The sequence below is a fragment of the Monodelphis domestica genome, chromosome 8 (assembly GCF_027887165.1).
Source record: "Monodelphis domestica isolate mMonDom1 chromosome 8, mMonDom1.pri, whole genome shotgun sequence".
NCBI classification, from domain to species: domain Eukaryota; kingdom Metazoa; phylum Chordata; class Mammalia; order Didelphimorphia; family Didelphidae; genus Monodelphis; species Monodelphis domestica.
The window spans coordinates 188126355-188153389 of NC_077234.1; the positions used below are offsets into that span (position 1 = coordinate 188126355).

General features: G+C 38.5%; 1 protein-coding gene across 4 annotated transcripts in view; it reads right to left on the minus strand.

The window, feature by feature from the left end:
- The window catches only part of SH3RF3 (SH3 domain containing ring finger 3), a 629698-nt gene that overhangs the window by 90031 nt on the left and 512632 nt on the right, over positions 1 to 27035 (minus strand). For all 4 annotated transcript variants that reach the window (XM_007501218.3, XM_056808193.1, XM_007501221.3 and 1 more), the window contains one exon: positions 25011 to 25345. In XM_007501218.3, coding sequence (XP_007501280.2) covers positions 25011 to 25345 — 335 coding nt within the window. The remainder of the gene's footprint in view (positions 1 to 25010; positions 25346 to 27035) is intronic.

Below are 27035 nucleotides of genomic sequence, written 5' to 3' on the forward strand. Positions count from 1 at the left end.
ATAGCCTCTATTTTTTCAGTGACTCTTCAGGTCCTTAAAGCCAGACTCTTATACTCATCATACTTCTAAAACAGCTTTGCTTTATCTCATCACTGATTTCCTGACTTCTAAATCCAATAGCCTTTTTTTAGTTATTTTCCTTGACATCTCCGTACCCAATGACACTGTTGCTCATCCTCACCTTTGTTTCATAATGTAAATTCTTTGGTTTCCATAACACCAAATTTTCTCAGTTATTCTCCTCCATTTTGTCTTTTGATGGTTTCAATTTCACTTCTTAATCCCCTAAAGTACTTTGTTTTTGGTTTTATTTCTTCCCTTTCCCACAGAAGTTCTTAATCTGGTGACAACGTCTTTGGATTGATTTCAGGGGATTTACAAACTTGAATAGAAAAAATTATATCACTTCCTCTAACCTCTAAGTGAATTTCAACATTTTCTTTAGTGATTTGAAAATAAAAACCAAAAGAATGTAAAACAATGCAATTTAATAATGATAATAATAATAGTTTAAAAACATCATTCTGAGATTTCCAAAGGCTTTACCAGATTTCCAAAGGGGTCTACAATATAAAGATAAGAATTTTTAATAATAATTTCCTCAATGATCTTACCTTTTTTCAAAGCTTTAACAACTCATTCATTGATCCTCGCCTCCAAACCTGATTTCTTTCCAAAAATAACCTTTTCCTAAAATTTTATCTTGCATTATCTCATTCTTCACCATGAAAGACATTCTTATAGCACAACCAAAATGAACTACTCATTGTTTCCTGAGCAGGTGTCATGTTCTCTTCTTCTATCCTTCGTCGACAGCTTTTTTCCTAGGGCATGGAATACTCTTCCCTGACATTCCATATATCAATTTTCTTATGGACTAAGCTACTTCTTCTGTGAATCTTTCCCTTGAATGTCCCCATCCAGAAATGATGACTCAATTCCTTTGGCCTTAAAAGAATGTAAACTAACATATCCATCACAGTCTGTTTTGTAATAGCATTTTCTGCCTATATACCTAATCACTCCTCCTACATTATAAATTCCTTAGATGGCAACGACCTTGTCTTATTTATATTTGTTATGCCCTATATATCATGTAGCAGAATACACTGAGTGTCCTCGGCATTTAATAAATATTTGTTGACTGAATATTGCATGGACACCATAATGGATGTCACAATGTAGTACAAAAGGCTAATTATCAAATGACTTTTATATATAGTAATTGCTTTTGGAGCACAGAGGAGACGGAGGTCATTTCAGGCTGAATCAAGGAAGTCTTTATGAAACAGATAATAATAATAATAACTAACTACAACAATAATAACTAGCATTTATGTAGACCATTAAGGCTTATGAAATACTTTATAAATAGTATTTCATTTGATCTTTACAACAATTCAGGGAGGAAGATGTTATTGCTCAGCCCTGTTTTATAGGAAAGAGACAAAAAGAGGTTAAATAACTTGCTCAGGGTCACACAGTTACTAAGTAACTGAGGCTGCATTGGAACTCAGGTCTTCCTAACTCTAGCACCTAACTCTTAGCACTCTCTCCACTGTGCCATCTGGTTCTCTCTAAGTAATATTAGAGTCTTGGGGAATAATCAGCTTATGAATTAGCGGTGAAAAAGGGGGAATATATACATTTCCTTCTTCTATTGAAAACCTTTATGGTAATGAAATGCCTACCATATTGACCAAGATAGGATTTAAAATGATATGGAATAGTTTCTTTTCTTTGTTACATGATTTTTTTCCCCACATAGTTGAGTATTTTAGTATTTTAATGGAGTCATGATCTCATTGCTGTAGGGACTTTGTTCAGTGGTAGAGATCCAAACCCAAAGCTGCCTTTTCATCCTGGGTGATTCTTTTTCTATATCCTCCTATAAGTCTTTTATTGAGAACCTAATCAGTATGCTTAGAGGAGGGAAGTTTTCTTGGCTTTTATCTTTTAAGGGTACCAATACCACCCATAGCCTGCCTATCTATTGTCCCTCACTCTTGACATATGAATGGCAAGCCTCCTTTCCCAGTCAAAAATCTCTTGATTTGCTATCTTTTATGCTACCTTTTACACACAATTCATTGTTAGTAATAAGTTATAGTCTTGTTATGCTCACTGTACAAAAAATATTTCTATTCCATTTTGGTGATCTGCAACTTTGATTCCTCAGAGATGGTGGAATCCTATGATTCACAGTCTTAATGCATCTATGGAAGAATAGTGGAACTAAAAATAGGTTTATATTTTAGGGAAGAGTTTGGGGTCCCTGAAAGTGCTGGACAAATTGAATTTTTCTCTGATTCTCAACTTTAAAAAAATTCTGGCTTCTGGTCAAGATGGCAGCTTAGAGAAAGCTAAAGTTCAGAGCTCCAGAAACCCTTCCTTACCGATCTCAAACTGAATGCTCCTAGGGCACTGGAATTCAAAACAAACAACAGAATAGACCCTGGGAACACTCCTCCTGGACCTGGATCAAAAGGTACGGTCCCCCAAAAGTCATAACCCGAGATCACTCGGATCTAAGGGGTAGGCAGAAGGAAGGTCCCAGGACCCATCCCCCCCAACCCAGAGCGATGAATCTGAGGCAGCAGCTGGAACCTCAGGGCAGGCAAAAGGGCCTCGGGAGCCAGCTATTCTGAAGGCCTTACCCTGAAAACAACCTGAGCCAGTCTCCGGGGCACCCAGACAGCAGGGAAACAGAGAGAGACAGGAGGAGCCTGTAGCCCCCTGACCAGATCCTTCCATCTGAGTCTCACCGAAGGTCCCTGCCTCAGGGCATACTCAGTCTGAGGTTAATCCTATCACTAGCCCTCAGAGCTCCTGGAAGTCATAGCCCCTCCCCCTCAGAGTACAGGCTCCTCTGGCCAGCAAAGGCATTGAAATACATCTGAGAGTGTCAAGCCAGGCGCAGAGCATAGAAGTAAGGCAACAGAGAAGCATTGGGAGGGAACTGAGGAGGGTAGTAACACTGAAACACAGAAACACCAGCAATTCCGGGCTTCCTGGGGAAGACAGACAATTTGCCTGGGGCTAAAGCCACTGAACACCAGACAGATAACAGAAGAGCCAGCCCCCCTCACTCAGATAGAGATGGCAAACAGCACAGAAGCAAAAAAGCCTCAAAACAACAGGAAAAACAAGAAGGGGGCAACTTTGGACACATTTTAAGGAGCAAAAATACAAAACACAGAGGAGATAGAAGAGGAAACACAAGCAAATGCGCCGAAACCTTCCAAAGGAAATGGAAACTCTCCACAAACTTTTAAATAATTTGAATTGAAAATGATCAAAAAGATGGAAGCCTTCTGGCAGGAAAAGTGGGAATTAATGCAAAAGAATTTCACGCAACTACAAAACCAGTTTGACCAAACTGAAAAGGAAAATCAGGCTTTAAAGGTCAGAATTAGGCAACTGGAAGACAACAAGCAGGTAAAAGAGCAAGAATCAATAAAGCAAAGCCAAAAGATCAAGAAATTAGAAGAGAACATAAAATATCTCACTGACAAGGTGACAGACTTGGAAAATAGAGGAAGAAGAGATAATTTAAGAATAATTGGACTACTAGAAAATCCAGAAATAAACAGCAAACTCGACATCATAATACAAGGTATATTCAAAGAAAATTGCCCAGAGATTCTAGAACAAGGGGGCAATAAAGTCACTGAAAGAGCTCACAGAACACCCTCTACACTATATCCCCAAAAGACAACTCCCAGGAATATAATTGCCAAATTCCAAAGCTTTCAAGCAAAAGAAGAAATCCTACTAGAAGCCAGAAAAAGACAATTTAGATATAAAGGAATGCCAATCAGGGTCACACAAGACCTTGCAAGTTCCACTCTGAATGATCGTAAGGCATGGAACATGATTTTCAGAAAGGCAAGAGAGCTGGGTCTTCAACCAAGAATCAGCTATCCAGCAAAACTGACTATGTACTTCCAAGGGAAAGTATGGGCATTCAACAAAATAGAAGATTTCCAACTTTTTGCAAAGAAAAGACCAGAGCTCTGTGGAAAGTTCGATATCGAAAAACAAAGAGCATGGAATACCTGAAAAGGTAAATATGATGGAAAGGGAAAAGGAAAAATTGTTATCTTCTCATTTATTCAAACTCTCTTCTATAAGGACTACATTTATATCAATCTATATATATTAATATATGGAAAATGTAATGTGTAAATAGGGGGAAAAGAAAAATCAAATAGAATAATCTTTCTCACACAAAAATTCACACGGGAAGGGGAAGGGAAGAAAACTCCTATAAGAAGGGGAGTAAGAGAGTTTTTACTTAAACCTTACTCTCAAGGAAATCAACTCTGAGAGGGAAAAACATCCAGATCCATTGGGATCTTGAATTCTATCTTACCCAACAAGGGTAGGGAGAAGGGAAAACCAAGGGGGGAAGGGGGGGAGGGAAAACAAAAAAGGGAGGGAAGAAGAGGGGGGAGGGGGAGGGAACAAAAAGGGAGGGACTAGAAAGGGAAACATATCAAGGGAGGGGACAAGGGGGACTGATTTAAAGTAAATCACTGGATTAAAAGGTTAGAGCTAAAGAAGAAAGGTTAGAATTAGGGAAGGATATAAAAATGCCAGAGAATTCACAAGTCACAATCATAACTTTGAATGTGAATGGGATGAACTCACCCATAAAACATAGACGAATAGCAGAATGGATTAGAATCCAAAACCCTACCATATATTGTCTTCAAGAAACACACATGAGGTGGGTAGACACCCACAAGGTCAGAATTAAAGGATGGAGTAAGACCTTCTGGGCCTCAACTGACAGAAAGAAGGCAGGACTGGTAATCATGATATCTGATAAAGCCAAAGCAAAAATAGACCGACCTGATCAAAAGGGATAGGGAAGGTAATTATATTTTGTTAAAAGGGACTTTAGATAATGAGAAAATATCACTAATTAACATGTATGCACCAAATAATATAGCACCCAAATTTCTAATGGAGAAACTAGGAGAATTGAAGGAAGAAATAGACAGTAAAACAATATTAGTGGGAAATTTGAACCAACCATTATCAAATTTAGCTAAATCAAATTAAAAAATAAATAAGAAAGAAGTAAAAGAGGTGAATGAAATCTTAGAAAAATTAGAGTTAATAGACATATGGAGAAAAATAAATAGGGACAAAAAAGGAATACACCTTCTTCTCAGGACCACATGGCACATTCACAAAGATTGACCATACACTAGGTCATAGAAACATGGCATACAAATGCAGAAAAGCAGAAATAATAAATGCAGCCTTTTCAGATCACAAGGCAATAAAAATAATGATCAGTAACAGTACGTTGAAAACCAAATAAAAAATTAATTGTAAATTAAACAATATGATACTCCAAAATCGTTTAGTTAGAGAAGAAATCACAGAAACAATAATTTCATCAAGGAAAATGACAACGGCGAGACATCCTTTCAAAGCTTTTGGGATGCAGCCAAAGCAGTAATCAGAGATAAATTCATATCCCTGAGTGCATATATTAACAAACTAGGGAGAGCAGAAATCAATCAATTGGAAATGCAAATAAAAAAACTCAAAAGCAATCAAATTAAAACCCCCCAGCAGAAAACCAAACTAGAAATCCTAAAAATTAAGGGAGAAATTAATAAAATCGAAAGTGATAGAATTATTGATTTAATAAATAAGACTAGAAGCTGGTACTTTGAAAAAACAAACAAAATAGACAAAATACTGGTCAATCTAATTTAAAAAAGGAAAGGAGAAAAGCAAATTAACAGCATCAAAGATGAAAAGGGGGACATCACCTCCAATGAAGAGGAAATCAAGGCAATCATTAAAAATTACTTTGCCCAATTATATGGCAATAAATACAGCAATCTAGGCGTTATGGATGAATATATACAAAAATACAAACTGCCTAGATTAAAAGAAGAAGAAAGAGAATTCTTAAATAATCCCATATCAGAAAATGAAATCCAACAGGCTATCAAAGAACTCCCTAAGAAAAAATCCCCAGGGCCCGACGGATTCACAAGTGAATTCTATCAAACAGTTAATCCCAATACTATACAAACTATTTGACATAATAAGCAAAGAGGGAATTCTACCAAATTCCTTTTATGACACAGGCAAGCCAAAAACAGAGAAAGAAAATTATAGACCAATCTCCCTAATGAATATAGATGCAAAAATCTTAAGTAGGATACTAGCAAAAAGACTCCAGCAAGTGATCAGAAGGGTCATCCACCATGATCAAGTAGGATTTATACCAGGGATGCAGGGCTGGTTCAATATTAGGAAAACTATCCACATAATCGACCATATCAACAAGCAAACCAACAAAAATCACATGATTATTTCAATAGATGCAGAAAAAGCCTTTGACAAAATATGACATCCTCCATTCCTATTGAAAACACTAGAAAGCATAGGAATAGGAGGGTCGTTCCTAAAAATAATAAACAGTATATATCTAAAACCATCAGTCAATATCATCTGCAATGGGGATAAACTAAATGCATTCCCAATAAGATCAGGAGTGAAACAAGGATGCCCATTATCACCTCTACTATTTGACATTGTACCAGAAACACTAGCAGTAGCAATTAGAGAAGAAAAAGAAATTGAAGGCATCAAAATAGGCAAGGAGGAGACCAAGTTATCACTCTTTGCAGATGACATGATGGTCTACTTAAAGAATCCTAGAGATTCAACCAAAAAGCTAATTGAAATAATCAACAACTTTAGCAAAGTTGCAGGATACAAAATAAACCCAGCATTTCTATGCATCTCCAACATAGTTCAGCAGCCAAAACTAGAAAGAGAAATCCCATTCAATATCACCTTAGACAAAATAAAATACCTAGGAATCTATCTCCCGAGACAAACACAGGAACTATATGAACACAACTACAAAACACTCTCCACACAACTAAAACTAGACTTGAGCAATTGGAAAACATTAACTGCTCATGGGTAGGATGAGCCAATATAGTAAAAATGACCATCCTACCTAAACTTATCTATCTATTTAGTGCCATACCCATAGAACTTCCAAAAAATTTCTTTACTGATTTAGAAAAAAACCATAACAAAGTTCATTTGGAATAACAAAGGATCAAGGATATCCAGGGAAATAATGAAAAAAAATACAAAGGAAGGGGGCCTTGTAGTCCCAGACCTCAAACCATATTATAAAGCAGCAGTTATCAAAACAATTTGGTACTGGATAAGAGACAGAAAGGATGATCAGTGGAATAGACTTGGGGCAAGTGACCTCAGCAAGACAATATATGATAAACCCAAAGATCCCAGCTTTTGGGTCAAAAATCCACTATTCTATAAAAACTTCTGGGAAAACTGGAAGACAGTGTGGGAGAGATTAGGATTAGATAAACACCTCACTCCCTACACCAAGATAAATTCACAATGGGTGACTGACATGAACATAAAGAAGGAAACTATAAGTAAATTAGGTAAACACAGAATAGTATACATGTCAGACCTTTGGGAAGGGAAAGACTTCAAAACCAAGCAAGACAGAGTCACAAAATGTAAAATAAATAATTTTGACTACATCAAATTAAAAAGCTTTTGTACAAACAAAACCAATATAACTAAAATCAGAAGGAAAGCAACAAATTGGGAAGCAATCTTCATAAAAACCTCTCGAGCTAAATCAATTGTACAAAAAATCAAGCCATTCTCCAATTGATAAATGGGCAAGGGACATGAACAGGCAGTTCTCAGCCAAAGAAATCAAAACTATTAATAAGCACATGAAAAATGTTCCAGATCTCTTATAATCAGAGAGATGCAAATCAAAACAACTCTGAGGTATCACCTCATACCTACCTGATTGGCTAACATGACAGCTATGGAAAGTAATGAATGCTGGAGGGGATGCGGCAAGGTAGGGACATTAATTCATTGCTGGTGGAGTTGTGAACTGATCCAAACCATTCTGGAGGGCAATTTGGAACTATCCCCAAAGGGCAATAAAAGACTGTCTGCCCTTTGATCCAGCCATAGCACTGCTGGGTTTGTACCCCAAAGAGATAATAAGGAAAAAGACTTGCACAAGAATATTCATAGCTGCGCTTTTTGTGGTGGCCAAAAATTGGAAAATGAGGGGATGCCCTTCAATTGGGGAATGGCTGAACACATTGTGGTATATGTTGGTGATGGAATACTATTGTGCTCAAAGGAATAATAAAGTGGAGGAATTCCATGGAGACTGGAACGACCTCCAGGAAGTGATGTAGAGCAAAAGGAGCAGAACCAGGAGAACATTGTACACAGAGACTGATACACTGTGGTACAATCGAAGGTTATGGACTCCTCCACTAGGGACAATGCAATTTCCCTGAACAATCTGCAGGGATCTAAAAAAAATACTACCCACAAGCAGAGGATAAACTGTGGGAGTAAAAACACCGAGGAAAAGGAACTGCTTGACTACAGGGGCTGAGAGGAAATGACTGAGGCGAGACTCTAAATGAACACCCTAGTGCAAATATCAACAACATGGAAATGGGTTCGAACCAAGAACACATGTGAAACCCAGTGGAATTGTGCGCGGGCTATGGGAGAAGTGGTGGGAGGGGCCGGGGGGAGGAAAAGATAATGATCATTGTTTCCAATGAATAATGTTTGTAAATAACCAAATAAAATAATGTTTAAAAAGTAAAAAAAAAATTCTGCCTGTGAACATTTTTGTATGTAAAGAACAACAACAACAGGATTGTTTATCAAACCATTAATCTCTATTCTATATATCTTTTTAAAGTATGTAATATATTCATCAGTTTTGATTATGTCTGGTTTAGCTGTGGCACTAAATTTCCTTTTTTTCTCTCTGTGCAGTAGATTATTTTTTAAAAGTTCTTAAATGCAATCTAGCTTTTCCTATTCTTCCTATCCAAGTCTTGGTCCAATTCTTTTTCCATCTATGATGTCTATAAAAAACTCTCTCTTTCTCTCTCTCTCTCACTCTGTGTATATATATATACACACACATATGTATACACATGTATACTCACATCCAATGTGTGTAAGCATATATGTATATATAGTCATATACAAATACATACTTATGCCCAATATACATGTGTGTATATATGTATTTATGTATGTATATTGGTTGCTCCCCAAACCTTAGCTCTCAATTTCAAGCTATTAAAGTTTAAAAATGTGTGTGCATATTTAAAACCACATCCATATACATAAATGTATGCATACATATACACATCCTGATGGACTACCTCAATGAATTATCCATCATCCCACTGTATTATAGTCTGGATAAGATGGATTCTTCATCCATTTGGTTTTTCCAGTGTTGAGAATTAGGCTAAACTCTTTTGAATAGTGATGGATCTCAATGAGGAGGTTATGTATTTAGAAGTGTAAAGAATAAATTTAACTCTCCCCTGATTGTGAAAATGAAATTAATGCCCCTGCCCATCTTTTAAATTTAATCACAAAAAGTGTAAACACCCTACTTAAAGTTGAGTGGGGAGATCTGCCCATTTTTAGATCTAATCACCAAAGATATAAACACCCCATTCACACTTGAGTGGGGGAGGTCTGTGACCCACCTGTGCAATAGTGGGTGACAAATCAGAATTAAACTGACTGCCCATGGGCAGTCCTAAAGCAAAGCTTCAACTGTGATTGGTAGATATAAAATTAAGGGAAGGCACAGGAAGTGATGCAAAAGAAAGTGTCTTTAAAAGGGAGTTACAACTTCCAGAGTGCAGTTTTTACTTGGAATTCTACTTGGAGTTGAACTTCCTATCAGAGGCAGTTCTTCATTCTTTGAAGTTGAGACTGCAGAAAAATCTTCTGACTGGACCTGAGACCCTGTTCCTGGTGAGGCTGTTCTTGAATCTTTTCCTTTGGACTGACATGTGGTGAGTGAAAAAAGCTGACTCCTTTCCTGGATTTTCTAAAATAAAAACTAGCCTCAGGAGATACTTACCTCTTAAGAGAGACTTCCTCATGTCCTCAGCTTTGCCAAAGCTAGCTAAGGACTAACTCTCCCAGCCAGGGGCTGGGAGTAAACTACTTAGTGCTTAGGTTAGACATCTAACCCTTTCCTCTCTCTGATTTTCTTACTTCACTCTTTCTATATTTTGTAAATGAATTGTAAATAAATCTCTTTGGAATAAATTAAATTCCTGGTGATCCTATTTTAAATATAATCCAGTCCAACCTTTTTTATAATAAACCCCTATTTTCCCCTTACAGAAGCTTGATTCATCCATCACTACATCACCCATAATATCTGGGGGAATTTTGGCATCAACAGGCAATCTTCCATTTGGACTCTGTTCTGTGTTATTTTTTTTGGCAATGGCCAGCACTATTAATGAACATAATCTTCCTGATTTATGCTTCCTTTGATGTTAGTAACCGAAGGATTAACACCGTTACCTCTGTTATTGTATCTATCAAAGAATATTTTTATTTTAAAACCCTTACCTTCCATCTTAAAATCAATAGTGGGTATTGCTTCCCAGGCACAAGAGCAAGGAGGGCTAGACAATGGGGGTTAAGTGACTTGACCACGGTCAAACAGACAGAAAGTATCTGAGGCCACCTTTGAACCCAGGATCTCTCATTGCTAAGCCTGGCTCTCAATCCACTGAAGCAAGGAGTATTGATGAACATAATATTCCTGATTTATGCTTCACTTGATGTTAGTAATGAAAGAGTTAGCAATGTTACCGGCCCTATTATATCTATCAAAGAATATCTTTATGTTCTTAATGTAAGTGTGGGAGACAATGACTATAATGTTATGTGCATGGGGTCCAAATATGATCTTATTCAACAGAAGGTACTGATCCTTCTCTTTTGGAGCTTTCAGGTGGGTTTTTTTTTATTAGACTTTGGAGCAGAATGTTTTCCAAGGCTCATCCCTATGCTCCCCCTTGTACCCCCCTCAACAGAACTTCCAGAGGATATAGAATTGGTCTGCCATTGCTAAGTTGAACTGGGAGTGCCTTGAATAATGCTTTCATCAACTACAACATGAACCATGGCTTAAAGGGCATGACAGATTGCTTTTCAGTTGGGGATTACATGCTAGAGACTCTGGCATCCCAAATACCATGGGTGGGAAGCAACTTTTAACAACATCATCAATAATAATAGTGAGCACTTACCTAACACTCTAAAGTTTATAAAATGCTTTATAAATGTTATATTATTCTATCCCCATAACAACCCTAGGAAGAAGGGGCAATTATTATCACTACTTTACAAACGAGGAATGTGAGAGTTTAAGAGACTTGTTCAGGGTCACACAGCTCATAAGTGAGGCTAGTTTTGAACTAATATCTTCCTGACTCCAGGTCTAGTATTCTATTCACTCAGCTACTTAACTGGTTCTAGAAAACATTTCATGATACAAATGAAAGAATTGCGCAACAGAGTAGTCTAAAATGTAATGATGTCATGGGCTGCTTTGGGAAGTGTAGTGGCCAGAACTTGGGCAGCCACGGTTCTCTAGGGTACCATGCAGAATTCTAGGTACTACATTTTAGAAGGACACTAATAAGAAGGTTGGTGTTCCCAGAAGTGAACTGACTAGGCAGATGACTCATGATGTAGGCTGAAAGAATGAACTACTAAGGAAGTTCATTCTAGACAAGAGAAAAGCTTGAAGAGTGAGGGATGTTAGAGCTGTCTTCAAGTACTTGAAGGGCTAAGATGTGAAAAGTCATAAGATAAATTATATTTATCCTCAGAGGGCAAAACAAGGAACACGGGGAAGAAGATGAAGAGCGATGGGTTTGGGCTTGATATGTGGAAAATGGTTTGACAATTAGGGCTTCCTCAGAGGAGGATGGGGGGGGGGCTGTCTGTGGAACAAGTTAGTTACTCTTGAGTAGAGTTCTTCCAATGGATTCTTTGTCCATGTTGTTTCAGAGGATGTTGCCTCTTGGGTACAGGATGGATGAGATGGTCTCTGAGGACCCTTCTGACTGAGAGTCTGTGAATGAAGGAATTCACTGTCCATCTGAAACCATCATGGCCCCAGGGCAGGAAGGACACTAGTTCAGAGCTCAGTCTCCAAGAAGTATCACAAAACCTGTCAGCACCTGACCCTTCCCTTGAGGTCTTCCATCCCACACTAGACCCAGCCAGGCTTACTTTGTGAGGCTGCTTGGAGCAAGGCCTGAAGTGCAGTCTGACAACAGAATGAACATGGCTCCTATCACCATTCATATAGAAACGGAATAATGGCACGCTCCCAGCCATTTCCATGATAAGAATGAAATGCAGTGTGAGCAGAGTTTGGGATCTATTTTCTTCTCTATGCCCCAGGGATATCACTGTATAAATCTCCCTATCTTCTGAGGGAAAAAAAAAATGACCACCCTTCCTCCTCCCAAGGTGCCTGGAAGGCCCATTAATCATGGCTTCTTTTCTCCTACACTTTTGAATATGACTGCATCAAATTACAGCCAAGTTCTGCACTACCCAAATATACAGTGCTGCAAAAGCCAGGTTACAATGGAGAGAGGATGAAGCAGGGGGATCCCATTGTTTTTTTCCTAAGGAAAACTCAATAATTTCACAGACCTGGAGATTACTGCCAAATATCCTCTAGTTAAGAAATATTCTCTTATTCCATAACCAGACGTGGAATCTGAAGTCAGGATTGGGCTGAAATAAATGCTAAATTGATGGCATAGTTTTGTTTAAGAATCTCAGGGATCAGAGCTGGAAGGTTATCTAGTCCAGCCTCTTTATTTCTCTGATGAGGAAACTGAGGTCCAGGGAGATTGATTGACTCGTCCAAGGTCACACAGATACCAAACATGAGAAATGAGATTCCAACTCAGGTTTGGGGAGTCCAAGTTTTGCTATCTTCCACAGCGAGAGATACCATTGTGAAAGAAAGTTGTTTTTTTTCATTTTTACCATTGTGAGAGAGCATTTCCCCCCACCTTCCTCCCAGTTGTTACTAAAGTGCTCCCTATCACGTGGAAGTAGAGAATATTTTCGAAATGATATAAAGACCTTCTACAACTTACAAAAACTAGACTAATAGTAATAATGCTGAAACACTTCTGGTGCGTCTATGTGGGGAGCTGGATATACATATAGTTGTGTACAAAAGTATTGATTGGCTACTACACTCAAGCTTCTAGGAACAAGTAGAATGTTTTGCACTTTTTTATAAACGAGGAGAAACCAAGTGATCTGATTGAGCAGCTTAGAAGAGAAAAAATACCAAAGGGAGAGCCGGGCACTTATCGCTAAGACTAAAAGCTACCGTTTTAGATTCAAGAATGTGAACGGCAGACAGTCCCAGCAAATGGAGAAGGATCTTCTGTCACTTTCTCTTGGGAGTTTAGATGATGTCTAATTCTGTGGCTTCACATAATCTCATAATCATTTTAATTGACCGTGAAGGAGGAAAGAATAAGCTTCTCACTCTGCATGTACACGGCACGTTCCAAAACCACAGCTTGGGTGGGTACCAGACCAGGCTTGGTGTCGGGCATAGCAGTCACTGAGGGGCATCCCAGGGAACATGCAAATGCAGCAAATTCTGCCTGGGGTGGAGAATGCTAGGTTGTCCACTCTCTTGTTTCTCAAATGTGGGCTGCGATTTCCTTCCAAGCCAAATTTAATCAAAAGGCACGGGGCTATGGCTTCTATTGGACTAAAGCCTCACTGCTGATGTATGAGAACTGTGAGCAGAGTGTAAACCCTGGGTGAAAGCAAAATATTTGTTAAGTGTCTAACAGGCTGAGAATGTTGAAAGCAGCCCTAGCCCTGGTTTTCATTAGCAACACACTTAGGAGGGCACAGACATTGAAATATCACTTCCAATGTTGATTCCTGAGAGCCTGAATCTACAATGGATCAATCACAGACAGCAATGAGTCATATTCAAGCCAGCCCTCCCTGTTTCACTGAACCATGGCAATGCAACTTTCTGAAAGAGATGGAAACGTTTACAGGACTGTTAAACACCTCCGCCATTGACAAGTCTGGCTTATTACGCTCCTTCTCACCAGCCCTAAAGGCCACTAAGATAGCCCATCTTCCCTCCAGTGAGGCTCACAGACTTCAGGGCTAGACAGGCAAGTAGGAAACCAAGACCATGCTCTAACATCTATCCGCCATCACTGCTGATTTATGAGGTTTGGCCACATCTCATGCAAGCTACTACTAGGTAGAAATGAATGGATTAAAAGTTAAGCTGATTTTTCAACTGCAAAGCATCAAAGCTTCAGATGAACAGATGGGGGAAAAATATGGGCAGTAACTATTAAAGTCAAGTGTCTGCAGGCTGCATTGGCCTTATGGCGTCCAAGTTACCATCTTAGTTGGCTCCATGGCCCTGGGCTTTGGCTTCTGAAGAGAAGAATGATTTAGTAGTGGCAAATCCCAAGTGAAGAATACTAATTGACTTAAGGGTTCTATCATAGGTAAGCAACACCAGGGATATATGAAACTTAAGGGGGCCAAAAGGTTTTAGGGTTGCAGCTTTGGAGTATATCCAGCTCCCCACATATACACACCAGAAGTGTTTCAGCATTATTACATGGAATGGAATGAATCTCACAGTTTCCTTAATCCAGTCTCCCACTTTAGAGCTGAGAAAACTGAGGCCTAGAGATATTAAGTGATGTGCCCCAGGTAAATAAAGGCTCTTGGAAAATGTCCCACCTGTATAAAAATGTTTAGAGTAGTCTTGCCACCACAAGAAAATGAGGGAATGTCCAACAAATGGGGACTGCCTGAACATATTAGAGTATAAGAATATAGAGGAATATCACTGGGCTGTAAAAAATGATTAATAATTATTTTTTTAAAAACCCAATAAATGGCAAAGAATTGGAAACTAGGGGGCAGCAAGATGGCTCTGTGGATAAAGAACCAGATCTGGAGACAGAAGGTCCTGAATTTGAAACTGGCTTCAGACACTTCCTAGTTGTATATCTGGGCATGTTGCTTAGTTTCCCCACTGCCTAGCCTTTACCTCTCTTCTGTCTTGGGACCAATACATAGTATTGATTCTAAGATCTAAGTAAGGGTTTAAAAAAAGAATTGGAAATTAAGAGTATTCTCCTTCAACTGGGGAATGGATGAACAAGTTATGCTAAATGAATGTAATGAAATACTACTGTGTTATAAGAAATTTTGAAGGGGTGGTTTCAGAGAAAGCTGGGAAGACATACAAAAACATATGCAGTGAAGAGAACAGAAGTAGGAAAACAATTTCTGCAATAATAGAAATATTTTAAAGTTACTTAACTTTGGAAGACTTAAGAACTCTGATCTAGGCAATGACCCATCATGATTTCTGAACAATGATGAAAAAACATGTTACCTGCCTCTTGAACAGTGAGAGATACAAAATGAAACAGATTTTTTTGGACTTGGCAAGGATAGGAATTTGTTTTTTTAAGCTATGAATTTTTGTTAGAAAGGGTTTTTTGGAAGATGGCAGCCTAGAAGGAACAGAAGTTCAGACCTCTGAATACCCTTACTTACCGATCACAAACTGAATGCTCTTAGGGGACTTAAAAGCAAACCTAACAGCAAGACAGAGCCAAAGAACTCTCCTGCTGGACTCAATTGAAAAGATATGCCTCCCGAAAAGCCAGAATCTGAGAACACTTGGGTTAAAGGGGAAGGCAGAAGGAAGGTTCTAGGACCCCTCACCCCACCCACCCAGAGCACTGAGACTACAGTGGCAGTGGGAACTTCCAGACAGGGAAAGGTGCTGGTTTGGAGGGTGTACCTTGTGGGCAGGACTGTGCCAAGAGGCAGGGAAGGAGCTAGAGAGGGAGCATAGACCTGGCAGCCTGGCCAGAGCTGTGGAGATCCTCAATATTTGCTCCAGCCTTCCAGGAGGTTTTGGACTTCTGGAAGCACACCCAAACTGAAATTAATCAAATCAAAAGTCTTCAGAACTCAGGGAAGGCCAGGCTCCACACCCCTCCTCATTGACTGCTGGACTTTAATCTAATCAAAAGCCTCCAGAGGACAGGGAAGCTCAAACCCCAACAACCCTCCCCCAGAGACTACACCAAGAGATCTTCTGTCAAAGCTCCAAGAGGGGAGACTGACAGAAGCCCCCAAAACCAAAAAAAAAAAGAGAGGAGCAAGAGCACAGACAAATATAGGGAGCAAAGAAGGGGTGAATATGAGCAAACAACAGAAAAAGAAGAAAGAAATTACAACAGATAGCTTCTATATGAGAACAGAGAATGGAACAGAAGGGGAGGGATTAGCAAATGATAAATCAGAAATCCCAGTGAATTGGATACAGGTTGTGGAAGAACTCAAAATGCAATTCAAAACACAATTAAGAGAGGCTGAAGACAACTTTAACAGCAAGATAAATCATCTGGAAACAGAAAACAGTGTCTTGAAAGCCAAAATCAATCAGCTGGAAAATGAGGCAAAGGAGATGAAAGATGACCTTCAAAGAAAATCAGACCAGAAGGAAAAGGATGACCAACAAGCCAGGGATGAAATCCAGTCTTTAAGAACCAAAATACAACAACTGGAATTAAATAACCTCACAAGGCAGCAGGACACTATAATACAAAACCAAAAGAATGAAAAAAATGAGGAAAATATGAAGCATCTCATTCACAAAACAGAGGATTTAGAAAATTGTTCCAGGAGAGACAATTTAAGAATCATTTATCTACCAAAAGACAATGACAAAAGAAAAAGCCTGGACACAATACTACAGGAAATTATTCAAGAAAACTGGCCTGATATCCTAGAACAAGAGGGAAAAGTGGAGATTGAAAGAATCCACAGATCACCTCCAGTACTTAATCCCCAACTGACAACACCCAGGAATGCTATAGCCAAATTCAAGAACTATCACTCCAAAGAAAAGATATTACAAGCTGCCAAGAAGAAGTCATTCAGATACCACAGAAACACAGTGAGGATAACTCAGGATCTGGCTGCATCCACACTGAAGGACCAAAAGGCATGGAATATGATATTCTGGAAAGCAAGGGAACTAGGTCTACAACCAAGAATCAACTACCCTGCAAAACTGACTATATTCTTACAGGGGAAAGTATGGTCATTCAACAAAATAGAAGAATTCTAAGAATTTGTAAAGAAAAGACCAGACCTGAACAGAAAATTTAATGTCCAAGCACAGAACTCAAAAGAATCATCAGAAGGTAATTAAAAAATACGGAGAAAAGAAAAACAAAACAAAACAACAACAAAAAATATTTAAGAGACTCAATAAGTTAAAATGATATGTATCCCTGTAAGAAAAGAGATCATTGGTAACTCTTAAAAACTGTTGCTATCACCTGGGCAGCTAGAGGAATTACACTTAGAGGGAACAGTGACAAACTGTATAGGACGAAAGGACAAGACATAAATAGGTATATAGATATATGCATGCATAAATACATATACATGTATGTGTGTGTATATATATATATATATACACACAACTAGAGCTAAAAAAAGAGGTTAATACTAAAAGAAATGGGAAAAGAAACAAATGGGGATAAATTCATATGTCACAAAGAAGCTCATGGTGGGAGGGGGTAGAACATCAATACACTGGAAGAGTAAAGAGGTTGGAGATAGGAAATACTCAACTCTTACGTGCTTTGAAATTGACCCAAAGATGGAAGAACAATCCAATGCATTGGGGCAGAGAATAGATTTGTGCCCTATAGGAAACTAGAAGGTTAATAAACGGACTGGTGGGGAGGGAAGTAGTACAAGGGAGGGAAAGGGTGGGGGCGCAATTTTAGAAAGACTACAGGGAAAATAAGGGGGGGAATAAGAAGGGAGGGGGTTATAAAGGGAAGTAAAATAAGGGTGGGAACTAGGGGGACTGATTAAAAACAAACATTGGTGTAGAAGGAAATAGTGAAAGAAGAAAAGGCAGGACCAGGAGTAGAAATCAAAATGCTGGGAAATACACAGCTAGTAATCATAACTCTGAATGTGAATGGAATGAACTCACCCATAAAACACAAGCGAATAGCAGAGTAGATTAGAATCCAAAACCCTACCACATGCTGTTTACAAGAAACACACATGAGGAAGGTAGATACGCATAAGGTGAAAGTAAGACGATGGAGCTAAATCCATTGGGTATCAACTGATAAAAAGAAGGCAGGGGTCTCAATCATGATATATGACAAAGCCAAAGTAAAAATAAATCTAGTTAAAAGAGATAGGGAAGGTAATTACATTCTGATAAAAGACAGTATAGACGATGAGGAAATATCTGTACTCAACATATATGCACCAAATGGCATAGCATCCAAATTTCTAAAGGAGAAACTAGAGGTGCTCAAGGATGAAATAGATAGAAAAACTATACTAGTGGGAAACCTGAACCTTCCTCTATCTGAACTACATAAATCAAACCAAAAATTAAATAAGGAAGAGGTAAGAGAAGTGAATGAAATCTTAGAAAAATTAGAGTTAGTAGACATGTGGAGAAAAAATTAAATAAGGACAAAAAGGAATATACCTTCTTCTCAGCAGCACATGGTACATTCACAAAAACGGACCATGCATTAGGGCATAGAAACATTGCAAATGAGTGCAAAAGAGCTGATATAATAAATGCAACCTTCTCAGATCACAATGCAATGAAAATAATAATTAGTAAGGGTACATGGAGAGATAAATCAAAAATTAATTGGAAATTAAACAATATTATTCTCCAAAACCAGCTAGTTAAAGAACAAATCGTAGAAACAATCAATAACTTCATTGAAGAAAACGACAAAAGTGAGACAACCTTTCAAAACCTATGGGATGCAGCCAAAGCAGTACTCAGGGGGAAATTTATATCCTTGAGTTCATATAGTAACAAATTAAGAAGAGCAGAGGTCAATGAATTGGGCATGCAAATTAAAAAAACTAGAAAGCAAACAAATTTAAAATCCTCAGATGAAGACTAAATTAGAGATCCTAAAAATCAAAGGAGAAATTAATAAAATTGAAAGTCAAAGAACTATTGATTTAATAAATAAGACTAGAAGCTGGTACTTTGAAAAAACAAATAAAATAGACAAAGTACTAGTCAGTCTAATTAAAAAAAGGAAAGAAAAAAACCAAATTGACAGTATCCAAGATGAAAAGGGAGACCTCACCTCTAATGAAGAGGCAATCATTAAAAACTAGTATGCCCAATTATATGGCAACAAATATGGCAATCTAGGTGAAATGGATGAATACTTACAAAAATATAAATTGCCTAGACTAACAGAGGAAGAAATAAATTACCTAAACCTAAATTACCATATCAGAAAAAGAAACTGAACAAGCCATCAAAGAAATCCCTAAGAAAAAATCCCCAGATCCAGATGGATTTACAAATGAATTCTATCCAACATTCAAAGAACAACTAATCCCAATATTATACAAACTATTTGACAGAATAAGCCAAGAAGATGTGCTACAAAATTCATTTTATGACACAAACATGGTACTGATCCCAAAGCCAGGCAGGTCAAAAACAAAGAAAGAAAACTATAGACCAATCTCCCTAATGAATATAGATGCAAAAATCTTAAATAGGATACTAGCAAAAAGTCTCCAGCAAGTCATCACAAGGGTTATTCACTATGATCAGGGAGGATTCATGCCAGGAATGCAAGGATGGTTCAATATTAGGAAAACCATCCACATAATTGTGAATTTCAAAACTACTCAACCCTGTTCAAACCATTCTTTAGAGGAGGGGATTTGGCTATTTCCTGATCAATAACAATAGAGATACTTGGAATGACAGAATCAGGTCTTGGAAACTACAATCTCCACTCTACTCAGGGTAACAGGATTTAGGAAGGGCTGTAGCAAAGCTCAAGATTTAATTATTTGAGAATATGACCTTCAACAGACATGTGCAAAGGGAACAGACCTCTGGGCGGTCCTGGGTGAAGCTAGAGCCACCATTGGCACAGGTGGGACACAGGAAGTGAGGTAGAGGACAGCTGAGGAGTCTGGGGACTTATTATTTGGAGGAAAGGAGGTTGTTGGAGCCTGGTGCTTGAGGTGGAGGCCCTGAAACTGTTTCTCAATTTTGGTCACGTGAGTGATAGGGACTGATCTCTTTTCTTTGCCTTGGCTATCTAAGGCCTTGGGCCTTTGGCCCAGCCTAAGCAGAGGGGGTATTTAAGCCCTATTCCCTTCTCTCCCCTTTCTCTTTCCCTGTCTCTCTCTCTCTCTCTCTCTCTCTCTCTCTCTCTCTCTCTCTCTCTCTCTCTCTCTCTCTCTCTCTCTCTCTCTCTCTCATACCTTTCTTCCTCCTGTTAGTAATTAAAAAACTCCATAAAAGTTTGACTGCTGACTTGAGTTTTCATTTAGGAATTACATAGCTGAATTCCTTGGCGACCTTAAATTAATATATATGTCTTTTAATGTGATTTCCATATCACATAATTAATATTAATATTAACAAACTGACAAAAATCACACGATTATCTGAATAGATGCAGAAAAAGCCATTGATAAAATACAACACCCATTCCTTTTGAAAACACTAAAAAGTATAGGAATAGAAGGGCCTTTCCTAAAAATAATAAACAGTATATATCTGAAACCATCAGCAAACATCATCTGCAATGGGGATAAACCAGAAGGCTTCCCAATAAGATCAGGAGTGAAACAAGGATGCCCATTATCACCTCTATTATTTAACATTGTACTAGAAACACTAGCAGTAGCAATTAGAGAAGAAAAAGAAATTGAAGGTATTAAAATTGGCAATGAGGAGACGAAGCTATCACTCTTTGCGGATGATATGATGGTTTGCTTAAAGAATCCTAGAGAATCAATGAAAAAGCTAGTTGAAATAATCAACATCTTTAGCAAAGTTGCAGGATACAAAATAAACCCGCATAAGTCATCAGCATTTCTATATATCTCCAATCCATCTCAGCAGCAAGAATTAGAAAGAGAAATTTCATTTAAAATCACCCTAGACAATATAAAATACTTAGGAATCTATCTGCTGAGACAAACACAGGAACTATATGAACACAAGTACAAAACACTTTCCACACAAAACTAGATCTAAACAATTGGGAAAACATTGATTGCTCATGGGTGGGATGATCTAACATAATAAAAATGACAATCCTACCCAAATTAATTTACTTATTTAGTGCCATACCCATTGAACTACCAAAAAACTTCTTTACAGAATTAGAAAAAAAAAATAAAGTTCATTTGGAAGAACAAAAGATCAAGGATATCCAAGGAAATCATGAAAAAAAAATGCAAAGGAAGGAGGACTTGCAGTCCCAGATCTCAAAGTATACTATAAAGCAGTGGTTATCACAACAATTTTTTTTGTTTTGACAGAAAGAGACAGAAAGGAGGATCAGTGGAATAGAGTTGGGCTAAATGACTTCAGCTAGACAGTCTATGATAAACCCAAAGATCCCAGTTTTGGGGACCAAAACTCACTTTTTGATAAAAACTGCTGGGAAAATTGGAAGACAGTATGGGAGAGATTAGGTTTGGATCAACATCTCACACCCTACACCAAGATAAACTCAGAATGGGTGAATGACCAATATAAAGAAGGAAACTATAAGCAAATTAGGCAAACACAGAATAGTATACTTGTCAGATCTTTGGGAAAGGAAAGACTTTAAAACCAAGCAAGAGCTAGAAAAAAAGTCACAAAATGTAAAATCAATAATTTTGATTACATCAAAGTAAAAAGGTTTTGTACAAAAAAAATGAATGCATCCAAAATTAGAAGGGAAGCAACAAATTGGCAAACAATCTTCATTACAAAAACCTCTGACAAAGGTCTAATTACTCAAATTTATAAACAGCTAAACCAATTGTACAAAAAATCAAGCCATTCTCCAATTGATAAATGGGCAAGGGACATGAACAGGCAATTTTCAGTTAAAGAAATCAAAACTATTATTAAGCACATGAAAAAATGCATCTCTTATAATCAGAGAGATGCAAATCAAAACAACTCTGAAATATCACCTCACACCTAGCAGATTGGCTAACATGATAGCAAAGGAAAGCAGTGAATGCTGGAGGGGATGCGGCAAAGTAGGGACATTAATTCATTGCTGGTGGAGTTGTGAACTGATCCAACCATTCTGAAGGGCAATTTGGAACTATGCCCAAAGGACGCTAAAAGGCTGTCTGCCCTTTGATCCAGCCATAGCACTGCTGGGTTTGTACCCCAAAGAGATAATAGGAAAAAGACATGTACAAAAATATTCATAGCTGTGCTCTTTCTGGTGGCAAAAAAATTAGAAAGTGAGGGGATGTCTTTCAATTGGGGAATGGCTGAACAAATTGTGATATCTGTTGGTGATGGAATACTATTGTGCTCAAAGGAATAATAAAGTAGAGGAATTCCATGGGGACTGGAACGACCTCCAGGAAGTGATGCAGAGTGAGAGAACCAGGAAAACATTGTACACAGAGACTGATACACTGTGGCACAATAGAATGTAATGGACTTCTCCATTAGTGGCAATGCAGTGATCCTGAACAACTTGGAGGAACCTCCAAGAAAAACAACTATCCACATTCAGAGGAAACACTGCAGGAGTAAAAACGCCGAAGAAAAACAACTGCTTGAATACATGGGTCGAATGGATATTGTTGGGGATGTAGACTCTAAATGAACATTCAAGAGTAAACAACAACATGGAAATAGGTTCTGATCAAGGACACAAGTAATACCCAATGAAATTGCCTGTTGGTTGGGGGGAGGGTGGGTTTAAGGGAGGGAGGCAAATAATGTGATTATCATAACCAAGGAATAATGTTCTAAATAGACTAAATAAACTTATTCAAATAAAAAAAACAAAGGGTTTTTTGTTTTCCTATCCCTTTTCCTCCCTGTTAGGAAAGGAGGTTGGTGTGATAAGTGGGAGAAAAATAGCTTTTGGCAAATTGAAAAAAAATAAATAAAAAGTAAGACAATGCTCTTGGACTACTTTTAGAAGGCAATTGACCTGTGGCTAGAGAGGAAAACTTGAGTTTTGAGTACTTTTTTCAAGATCTAGCTCAGAAATGTAGGTTCAAAGTAATTATAATCACAATGGAAAGTGTTATAAATGTAGATCAGGGAGAAAAAAGAAATGCTTCATGAAGGAGGGAGCAAAGAAAATGCCTTTGAAGATTTTCAGTAGGTGGAGACATGGAGAGAACATCTTTCCCATAGTACATTGCTGTGAAGGAATGTTCACTCTCCTTGAGATGTCTCTAGAGACCTGGCAGAAAGTACCTCCCCATCTGTATAACAGGCTCTGCTATAAGTTGTTACACTGCCCAAGCTCAACCTGGCAGTTATTCTTAGATAGAATTCCCCTATCAAGTTCCCAAGAGAAGCTGGTGGGTTATGACCAACATTTTCATAATTTTAAAAGAATAGGACTTTTATTGAACTAAGGAAAAACTAAGCAAGTCAGAATCCAGATTTTCAAATCCATTATCATTCATATAATATGGGGGAAAAACTAGTATTTTGGGGCTATACCATCTGTACATCTCACTATCATTCCAAACTCTCCATCTATTTGCCACCCCTTCATTTATTCACATATCCCTGAAGTGGTACAGGTATAATTTAAAAAAAAATCTAGTAGAAATGCAGAAGAATTGTAAATGTATTCTTTAGGGGGTTTGGAGCTGTTAGATCTTGGTGATATGAATGGCACCCTGGAGTCATCAAGGGAAACGAAATGTTTTCCCTTCTTTTTCCAGTCATAAGCTTTCTCTTTTGAAAATAGCTTGCTATTCTGAAGACAAAAATAAATTAAAACCATCCGATTTTTGATATGTCAATGTAAAACACAGGGTGTAAAGGAACATAAAATTGTCACAGTGGACCAGATTCATTTTTTTCTCTGATATTAATACCAAAAGATTGCTTTTTCTTGTTGAAATATACAGAACTTAGATCACTGCTTTGAATAACAACCATATTCAGCGATGTCCAAACCCTGAATTAACCTAAATTCATTCTACACTGGTTTTTTAATCCAATTCAACAAACCTTAAGGACCAGTTGTGTGCAAAGCACTGTGCTAGGGTATGGGATCACAAGAGTTTAAACCTTAGAGATCAATGGACTCCTCTATATTACAGAGAAGGAAACTGAAATCCATTTAGGTTAAAGAATTTCCTAGGATCCCTCAAGGGGATGGGGGGAAGGTAGAAGCAGTATTCTGCTCCTTGGAAACAGTGTGAGTGGTATGCTTTCATGAGAAAATTAGTCTGGCTTGTTGGGGGTGGGGATGTCTTTTTAGTTCTTGTTGGAGCTCTATTATCTGTGAAGTATATTATTTGGAGGATATTCATTTTTATTTAAAAAAAAAACAACAACAAATACAAGAGCTACTTGAGTTGTTGTTCAGCTGTTTCAATGGTGTCTGACTCTTTGTGACCCCTTTGGGCATTTTCTTGGCAAAGATTCTGGAATGATTTGCCATTTCCTTTTCCAGCTCATTGTATAGATGAGAAAATGGAGGCAAAAAAGCTTGAGACTTGCTCAGGGTCACACAGCTAGTAAACATCTGTGACTGAATTTGAACTTACAAAGTTGAGTCTTCCCGATTCCAAGCCAGTATTCTATGTACCATGCCACCTATCTGACCCAGTGGTACTGCTCCTGTTAGGCAGATAGGCACACCAGCTCTGGGCTGAGGGTCCAAAACCCTAAAACTAACTGCCTGTGACTGCCTTGAATCTTGTAGCCATTCTGGGTCAGGTTTCCTGTCTGTAAAAGAGGACCAACTTCCTTCCTGGGAGAATTTCTAAAGAAGGATGTGATGCTCCTCTTAGCTTCCCCTTATGGCTCCCTCCACTTTACTGAAAACACCAACCGGGTCTATGTTTGTGAAAAGGACCCGCGTCTTTGCTGAGAGCAGGCAGTACCTTCAGACCAACCCCTCTTCTCTAGGGTACATCGTACATCGGGTCGTAAGGCTAGAGAGTTTCCTGGATAGGGGAGGCACCCGACACAGGGAACGGATTACCTTTTCATTCTTTTTCTCCTCTGTTTTGCAGGCCGTGTTGGTTGGGCTGGAAGTCATCAGGCCACCAATGGGCCCACCGCCCATGTCTCCATTCAGGTTGGCTGCGCTCACATTGGGAGGCGTGATGGCCGATGCTGCCGATGTGAGAGGAATGACGGGCCTGGGGCACTGGGCGCCTGCAACGACTTGAATTGGGGATTGGTGGAGGTGCTGTGGAGATACAATGGTGTGCGGCCTGATCCCGGTAGCTGGCAGGCGGGATGGAGAGCTTTGGGTACGTAGAGGTGATACTGTCGCAGTGGGACGGTCTTGAGGCTGAGCAGAAGGATGGGCAGCTGGACGCCAAAGGTGATGGGGAGAACGAAACAGATGAAAAATTAGTTTGAAACTTTCAACCCAATGCAATATTACTATTTTAAAAAATTAATGAATGAGAAAAAGCATTTTTTTTGGTCTTAAAATTTTTTTATTTAATTAACTAATTTAGAATTTTTTCCATGGTTACAAGATTCATGTTCTTTTTCTCCCCTCCTCCCACCCCAGCTCCCTTAGCCAACACACAATCCTATTGGGTTTTACACGTGTCATTGATCAAGATCTATTTCCAAATAAAAAAAAAGCATTTCTTAAGTATTTGGCATTTGCAAGGCGCAGTGCACATTGGGGTGACAAAGACAAGCCCGACAGTCCCTGCTCTGAAGACTGGAGCCACCCTGAACTTGTCACCTTCAAATAACTCTGTCACACATTAACTCTACTCATCATGCATTGTGTAACAGACATAAGACTACCGTCTCATCACATAAAATATTTTGTGAGCAGCATCTGCATGGCTAGTGACATGCAGATTTATAGTCAACACATTTCTGGGGGTCGCTGACCAGCACTCTGGGTCTCTGTACCTGATTCAGAAACAAGAAGTATGATGACCTAATCATTAGCCTCCCAATTCTTGCATTCTTCATCCTGGAAACTCCTACTCTTTCCCCGGGTCATATCAACTAACCAAGAAGTGCTTAGAGAGATTCAGAATACCAGCTGTGACAAACACTCTCCCTGCCTTGTGGAGCTTGTGATCTATTTGGATGACAAGATTAACTTATAAGACAAGAAACAATAAATCATACTACAGAATTAATTAGGTGTTAAATTATTGGGGGGGGGGGACTTCTGTAGAAGAGACCAAAAGGCAATTCGGGTATTTTTCTGTCTTCAGGAATAGTTTATAATCCCACTTCTGCTCATTGTGCAATGAGAGGAACACACTGCTTACTTATCTTATGCCACACACATAGTGGATGCTTAATAAATACTCATTGAATTGAACTGCAGAACTAACAGGAATTCTTGAACTCAGTTGGAAGGCAATGTGGCAAAATGGAAAGATCTCGGAAGAGTCAGAAGACATGAGTTCATTTCTTGTTTTGGCACTACTTGTTTGGCTCTAATTCTGTAACCCAGGACAAGTTGGATCACATTGGGGTTCTTAACCTCTTCGTGTGTTATATATTGCCTTTGGCAGTCTGTTGAAGTCTATGGACCCCTTTGAAGAACTTTAAATGCATGAAATAAAACATATAGATTGGAAAAGGGCACTAATTATGTTGAACTGTAGTCATCAAAATATTAAGAAAACAAGTTCACAGATCCCAGGTTAAGAATCCATAGATTGTGAGCAGCAAGGTGTCTCAGTGGAGAGAGCCAGACCTGGACGCAGGAGGTCCTGGGGTAAAATCTGGCCTCAGACACTTCCTAGCTGTGTGACCCTGGGTAAGACATTGAACTTCAATTGCATATCCCTAATCCACTCTTCTGCCTTGACACCAATATTTAGTATCATTCTTTAAAAAAAAAAAAAGAATTTATTTACAAGTTCTCCAGCATCACAGAAGGCATCATCCAGGAGACTGACATGTTCATACAAATTATGTCTTTCATGTTTTCACCTTTCAATTCATTCTCTGGAGGTAACATTCACAATTTATTCTTCAAACATTAAATCTGTAGCTGTGTATGATGTTCTTT